Source organism: Gymnogyps californianus, chromosome 2 (assembly GCF_018139145.2).
Source record: "Gymnogyps californianus isolate 813 chromosome 2, ASM1813914v2, whole genome shotgun sequence".
NCBI classification, from domain to species: Eukaryota; Metazoa; Chordata; class Aves; order Accipitriformes; family Cathartidae; genus Gymnogyps; species Gymnogyps californianus.
In genome coordinates, this window is record NC_059472.1 from 23,047,531 (window position 1) to 23,055,313 (window position 7,783).

General features: G+C 42.9%; 1 protein-coding gene across 2 annotated transcripts; it reads left to right on the forward strand.

Moving 5' to 3' along the window:
* Positions 1 to 256: 256 nt before the first annotated feature.
* Positions 257 to 7,485, forward strand: ZNF706 (zinc finger protein 706). 2 transcript variants are annotated; one of them, XM_050891863.1, is made up of 4 exons: positions 257 to 337; positions 3,382 to 3,518; positions 4,717 to 4,859; positions 5,463 to 7,485. In XM_050891863.1, the coding sequence occupies exons 2-3, from the start codon at positions 3,384 to 3,386 to the stop codon at positions 4,810 to 4,812; spliced, it is 231 nt and encodes a 76-aa protein (XP_050747820.1). In that variant the 5' UTR covers positions 257 to 337; positions 3,382 to 3,383; the 3' UTR covers positions 4,813 to 4,859; positions 5,463 to 7,485. The 2 variants fall into 2 exon arrangements, with proteins under 2 accessions (XP_050747820.1, XP_050747819.1); XM_050891862.1 differs by having other exon boundaries at positions 4,717 to 4,824.
* Positions 7,486 to 7,783: the final 298 nt, after the last annotated feature.

The following is a 7,783-nucleotide window of genomic DNA, read 5'->3' on the forward strand; positions in this document are numbered from 1 at the left end:
CAGCGCGCGGCCACGCCAGTCCGCCTCCGCGCGCCCGAGCGCGAACCCCGCCCCACCCCCCGTCGAGGTCAGCGGGGCCGCGGCGCCCCCCTTCCCCCTCCCCCCCCGCCTTATGTAACGGGCGGGCGCCGCCATTGGCCGGCGGGGACGGGTCGCGCGCCGGCAGGGGTGGGCAGCGCGGGCGCCGGGGCGGGGCTGCGCATGCGGAGTGGCGGCGCCCCCGTCCTCCTCCTCCTCCTCCTCCTCTCGGGCAGGCGGCGGCGGCGGCTGCTGCGGGGCCGCGCGGAGCCTTCTCCACCCGCTCGCCAGGGCCGCCCAGGCCGGACTCCCAGGCCGGGTGAGCGGCGGGGCCGGCGGGGCGGGGCGGGGGTCGCCGTGCGTGGGGGAGCGGGCCCGGCCGTGGCGCGGCGGAGCGGGCCCGCCTCGGGGGTAAGGGGGCGGCCCGGCAGCGAGGCGTGCTCCGCTCCCGGCCTGCCGCGGGCCGCCTCCTCGCGGCCGGGGCTCCGCAGCCGGGGCCCGCTTCCTTCCTCGGCCTCTTCCCGCGGGGCACGTGGTGGGGCTGGCCGGGCTGCGGCCGCCCCCCGCCCCGCGGGGCACTCCCGGGGGGCCGCGGCCTCCCTCTGCCCCTTCGCGCCTCCGGCCGGGCCCAGTCCGGGGGCTTCCCTCGCAGTGCTGCCGGGCGAAGGCCGAGCTTGCTGCTCCTCCGGCCCAAGCCCTTCTCTGCCTGGCCGGGGAAGCCAGGGTACCTCAAGCTGCTGTTGGTTTCTGGAAGTGACAGCGGAAGCAGCTGTCGGTGTCCGGTTTTAGGACTTGAAACTCTCTGCTCAGGTTCTGGTTACTTAGGAGGAAATGAACCTGTGTGAGGCATTAACGTACTGCGGGCTTCAGCCTCGCTGCCCTGTAATGCCCGTGCTGTTGCTATTATGATTTGGCAGCAAATTTTTCTGTGGTGTTAGGCTTTCTGTGTGCTCACGCATTTTTTCTGTTTCAAAACAGGAGGCCGGTTTGCTGGACTCTCTGAGGGTGTGCCTGATAAGGAAAACAACACTTATCTGTGTTGTGCAACTGAAATGCAGGCTTAGCCTTGTAGATGAACTCATCATTCTTCTAAACGAACTTTGGCATTATTTTTGTCACTTTCTTAGAATACTGATAGTCCAAATAATCTTCATTTTCCAGCAATTGAGTATTCACTCTGTGTGTTTCAACTGTATTAGTGTAATTTGCAGTATTTAAACTCTTGGATTTTTGGTCTTGGGCATCATATGGAGGTTGATATTTTTAAGCAGATGTTTTTGTTCATGTTTTCTTGTTTGTGTTTTAACTAAAACCAGCAGTTGCCAAATACATACAAGCTCAGTGTGGTTGGCTGTTGCAATGTACTACTTAACAAGCTCTTGACAAGGGACTAAAATACAAAGTAATATGCAGACACTTCATGAAAATGATTCTTTTTTATTACATCTGAGTATTTTCTATCAGGAACCCCCTGACTTCTAGAGCATTACTGTAATGCTAGTAAAATAGGACCAAAATAAAACCTACAGTTCCTTCTAGTGTGTGCAAAGCTATTGGCAATATCTCTTCTTTCTTTTTTCTTTTTTTTTTTTTTAATGGGAATTCAGTGTTCTTGTTGAGCCATGCTGTACGTAAGCAGTGTGAGGCCCTGGCTGGGATGTTTCGGAGTAACTGTAGCATATAGTGAAAGATAGACTGGTATTTTTAGTCTTATTAACATGCAATGCTGTATCTTATGGAAACCGTTGAATGCCACGTGTATTTCTGTATGCTTGTTAATAGAATTTGTGTTTTCTTGTGTTAAATTTTGTTAGTCATATGGACTTCTAAATTCTCCTTTAGAGAAACTGATGGGGGAAGAGGAGGGAACATTGAAGATGTAGTGTAATACTTCTGCAAAGGGTTACGTGGTGGTGGTGGTATATACCATGAAAGAACTGGACTGTGGCCTGAGAGGTGCCTCTCAATCTGCAAGAGCTGTTTTGGGTCTCGAGACCATCTTTTTGCTCAGTGTTGTGCACTGTGATGCTACATGTCCAGAAATTCTTGCAATACTAGTGAATTTCCAGATGTTGTTGATGTTTCATAGAAACTTCATTTTCATAATGGTTTTGAGGGCTTTTCACGCATATTTACTGGACGTCAGTCTTTGTTTGGATAGGCCTTGCTCCCTCTTGCAGTGGAAGGCCATCTGTCCTTGTGGGAAGGACTGCGTGACAGACCTGTTGTAGCCACGCAGTGTGTCTCATGAGTACCGAACTTACAGCAAATGCCCAGGTTGCGTAGAGGGGCGATGGCCAGCCAGCCTCCCGGGAACGTTAGACTTTACTAGTTGTCCTGAAATCAATGGACTTCACTAGCTGTCCTGTGCTTGTATAGTAAGTCTTGTGCTTCTGCGAGAGCTGCACAACTGGATTGTGCGTGGGCCATGAGGGATTGTGAGAAAGATAATAGCGGAAAGTGGGCTGCTGGATTATGTAACCATGCTCTGAAGCCTGCTCTGTTGGTGCGCCCAAATCCTGCCTGGCGTCTGCTCTGGGGGTGAGGTGCAAGCTGAATTGGGTGTCCTAGTGGGCTGCATGCAGGTGGAGCGTTGCTGTTGTAAAATACGCTGTTTTGCTGCTCCCTGAAATGTGATTTATGTATCTCGTTTCTTCTTGTGGTAGACCTTCTAATGGCATATGTCAAGAGTGTTTGCTTCCTTTATGCTCCTGTGTTATATAGAGTAATGGCTTCTGATAGGGGCAATTTTACTTCTTTTTAAGAAATATGTGTGCATGTAAAGTTGGCTGAAAATGAAAAAGAATGGCCACCTGTAAAAATAGCCTTGAATAAAGAGGGGTGACCTATTGTTCTTGGCGTTCCCAATTCCAAAGCAGCTCACAAGCACATACACCAGAAGACAGTAATACAGCTTGGGTAATACTTTGCCTTTCTTGGAACGTGTTTCAAGTTCCAGAAATAAAGGTCGAGTCTTAAGCTTTAAAAAAAAAGAACAACAAAAAACCTAAATTTTACTGTACCTGTGGAAATAGAGAATAAATTTCTGTTAACTGTAAAGGAAACTTTAATTATTCTGACTATTGAAAACACTTCTGAAAAGTAGACCTTGAAGCTTTGTAGAGGAAGAAACCTTAGAATGGCCTAGTAACTCTGGTGCGTATTTTAAGAATGATATTAAAACCAGAGAGTCTTTACATAGTAAAGAGCTTGAACAGATGTCTGTTGTATATGAGTTACGGGAGTTGTAGGCCTTATGGACAGAGCACATGACTGCATTATGCCCATGGTTATAGCTTCTGAGTCAGCTAGCAGCAGTAGTTTCTCACATTTGTAGACTAAATGTCTTCTTTTTGTTTGTAGATATGGCTCGTGGACAGCAGAAGATTCAGTCGCAGCAGAAAAATGCCAAAAAGCAAGCTGAGCAAAAAAAGAAACAAGGACATGATCAGAAGGCTGCAGCCAAGGCTGCCTTGATATATACCTGCACTGTCTGTAGGGTAAGAGGAACTGAAGACAAAATATTTTTGTAGGCAGGTCTGTCTTCCAGCTTAGAGCAGAATTTTTAGAAGATTATATGGTGGAAACTAAAATACTTCTTAAGTGGCTGTCTAGCTTGTTGCTATAAGCATTTGCATCTGTTTTGTGACTTGCTTACAGATTACTCAGCTGTACTGGTAATTGAGATATGAGAAAACCTGAGACGTCATGTACCCATTTGTTTTGGGTAGTTATCTTGCCTTTTCCATTGCAGGGGTCTGCACATGCTGTTAGTATGACGTATAAAATATCAAAAGTGTGAGATCACTTCCTGTTTAATCTCCAAATGGAAACATCTTTTCTTTGTGATGGAATTGGCCCCTCTTAGAATCACTGGTTATTGATGTTAATGTAGAGAGGAAAAATGGTGGTGCCAGAAGCTTTAGTGTAAATTTGATACACAGTAACTTCTACTAGAATGAATTACTTGACAAGAGAACAGAAATGTGTGTGCTAATCAGATTATACTTTCCTTCTGGCTGGTTTTCCTGAATGTGCTCGTTTTGGAGCTGAAGGATAAACTTACCATTTTCACTTAAATGGTCGGTCCCAGAATGGATTTGTCACTTTGAATGTCTTAAATAAGATTCCAAATTAAGGGCTGCTCACTTAAGTACTTGTAACTAGCTCCTCTTCTTGTGAAATCAGGATGTAGCAGCAATCACTTTGGGCAGTTGATGCCTGCAACTGTGTAGTAGCAATGGTCTGAGATAGACTGATTCTCTACTTGGCACAAGCTATGCCACATAACTCTTCGGCTTATTGATAAACAAAAGAAATAGCTTTCATAAAGATTTGATTCTGAAAAGAATAAACGTTTAGGTGTTGAAAAAGAAAATGGTAAGTAGGTAGGTTTTCCACCAAACCAGCATGTGAAGTCCAAGATCTGCAGGGAGATTTCTAGCAAGAATAATACCATTGATGAACATGCCAAAACAGTGTGATACTAGTGCTTAAAAGCACCTCTCTGAAAATCTGAGGTTAAGTACTCTCTCTTAACCTGCAGCTAAATTAATGGTGCTTCTGTCACTAGAGCAGTGTCATTGCGGAGACAATTTGCCTGAGGAAAAAAGAAAATAAAACATAGGGGGGAACAGGTTTTGTAGTATTATTTAATTCTTGTACTGTGCATAAAGTTAAATGTCTCTCTTTAATCAGACACAAATGCCGGATCCCAAGACCTTCAAACAGCACTTTGAAAGCAAGCATCCTAAGACTCCACTTCCTCCAGAATTGGCTGATGTTCAGGCGTAAAGTTGTCTACAGGTCATTGCCTTAATTTTTAAATGATTGTCTGAGAGGTGTGTTATGAATCAGTTTCTTTACCACTACCAACTGGGACTTAAAACTTGCTTAATTTCCTTTAATATGAAAATTAACTATAGGTTAAAGTTATACCCCTGAACTATTACACAAGAGAAGCAAGCTAATATTTACATAGGTGAAATGGCTGTGGCATTTCACTGTGCATGGAGGTTGTTTTGAAAGGGATTAATGTTATGTCAAATGGCCATCCTTAGAGTTGTAGGAATATTTTATTATTTAGTTCTTGCTTTGGAATGTTAGTTTTGCTTTGAACAAATACATATGATAAATACAATCTGTCTGTTGCTACAAAACATGTAATGGAAATAGTTGTTTAGTATATTTCCAACAATTGAGCCTTTTTGTTCCTGAAGCTATGCAAGTAAACGCAGATTTTTCTGCATTCAAATATAAAACTTAACCTCTGTGTTAACTACAGAAGGGATTTCCCAATAGCCAGTTGTTAGGCTGTAACTGAAAGTGATTATAATAAAAGGCTGAAATGAGGTAAAAAGCAGTATTATGGTATTTAATTCACGCAAAGATAAACAGCATTGTGTAATGGTTCAGCTTAACGGAGTTATTCTTATTTTTTATAGGTGAAATCATGGCACCTATTGACTCTTCTACTGTCAGACCTTACATAACAAACCTGCAGCTGCTTTTCTAAAACTGTTGATCAGCAAAAATGAAGGGGCTACAGAAACATTCATATTTTTATGCTGTTCCCTCTTGGGCTTCATGCAAAGACAATTCTGTGTAAATGTACAGTTGTGCCCTATTTGGAAATCCTGAAAAATCAGTCCATACTTGTTATAAAAAATTTTTTACAATTGTAATTATATTGATGTTCATATTGTGTAAAATAACTCATTTAATAAAGTAGTACTTTGATTTTACAATATCACAGATTAAATCCTTGTAGAAGCTCTGTTTCAACTTTCTGCATTATCTGCCTTATAAAATAATAAAAAAGACAAAGTGGAATTTTCCCCATCCTGACACTTTTGGCAGTGTCATTCCACTGAAAGTAATGTACATTACAGTAAATTAATCTTAAGTGAAAAGGGAAGCTGCTCAGATTTACTGTTCAGTGTGCTGCCTGCTTGAGCCCAGTCACTAGTGGTCGGGTTGTTGGCTTAAGGCGCAGCAGACTCCCTAGGAGCCGCATGAGAATTGTGAGACTTCCTGCTACATTTTTGTCCTGTGTATTGGAGTCTAGTACTGCAAGCCATTTTGAGTGGGGTTCCTTTACTGTGAGGGATCATGTTCCTTGAAGTCATGCACTGGCAAGACTCTGGTTATGCTTGTTATCCCTTATATTTGGTAGACGGCTGAGGAAGCTGAGAGGTGGCAGGACTGAATGCTTCTGGGTATGCTGGCTTGAAAAATGCTTGCAAATATTAGGTTAAAGCAACTCTGCTCTTAGTTGAAAAATTGATTTGAAAAGATTTTTAATGATATTTTGAGCAGTCAGCCACACACGTTCCCCCTCAAATGCGTCTGGTTATTTCAGTAGCAACTCTTCAAGAAATATGCAAAATAGCCAGCCATTAATAACCTTTCTTCACAGCCAGCTTAAAATAAGCCTGTTGGAAAAGAGCCAAAGTAACTAAAATAATATGGCTACTTTAAGAAATCCGATGTGATTAAAGTTGCATTGACAAGAAAAAGCTAGGTAATAACTCTCTGGCCAAGAACATTTGAGCAGCTAAACATAATGACCCTTAAAGTGTTCTGGGCTCAGTTGTAATCCCAGATGTACAGCACAGTAGTAGTGGAGAAACATCTGAATTGTGCTAGAAGGTCTGCTATTCAAAATCTCATCTTTGGCATTTGGAGGGGACTTAAGAGCTTTAGTTTTGACCTTGCAGTAAGAAGCGATACTAGAATTGCTGTGATTTACTGAGGTGACAACGGATGTAAAAATTCTGGCAGTCCGAGTAAGCCTTGCTATGCAGCTGGACTGTACATCTGACCTTCAAATGGCTTCCTAAAATCTAGGACCATAGTCTCAAAGACTCATTCACTTAAAAGAATGCACCTGGTATTTTATTATATAAAGTCAAAGCCTTTGTCTTTGTCCACTCATTTGCTCTTTATTGAACTACTTCTGTGAGACTAGCTTCCTGTCCTCTTTGCTGTGACAGTATCTCTGTAAATACTTACTTTGGCATAAAGTTTCTCTGTATTATAGTCACTCCAGGATAACCTGTATACCACTTAACTTTTATAGATAATGTTGTTCTCCTCAGAGAGTAATCCACTACTGCACTTGTACACTTGACATCAGAATGTAACGCTTCGTTTATTTTTCTTTAATGTTATCAATACATATATCCTGACAAACTGGCTCCCACAAGGCAAGAAATCTGCTCTCGACCTTTGTGCTATATGGGGGAGAGGTACTTGAATGTTCTCATGCTGTAGTTTGTCTAAAAATACGCTGAGTACAAATGGATAAAGATGTTTCTTGCACTGATTGGTATCTGGTAATCTGGTTTTACTTTGGAAAATGTTCTGGGATGTAGCCCTATAGCTTGGTCCTGAGGTGAAGTATATGTTCTATTCCTTCAATACAGATTGTGTAGCATTAAATAAAAGATTTTGTTTCATAAACAATCTCTCTTAATGAGCTGGAAAAGAGCTGAAGAGCTGGAAAGCTGCATCACTAGTGGGATGGTTAACTTCAGTTAGAATTGTATTTTCAAAACTTTATGATGCTCAAGTTGAAAATATCCTATGAAAGGATGGGGCTTTTATGTATTAGAAGGCAAGGGTGATCTTCAGTTCAGTAAGATCCCTAGCTGCAATCTCAATTACAGAAATAAATGAAAGCTATGACTGAATTGTTATAAAGGCCTTATAAGTATAGGGGGAATGCTATACTAAATGCAGGAATCATCCTCATTTAGAATAT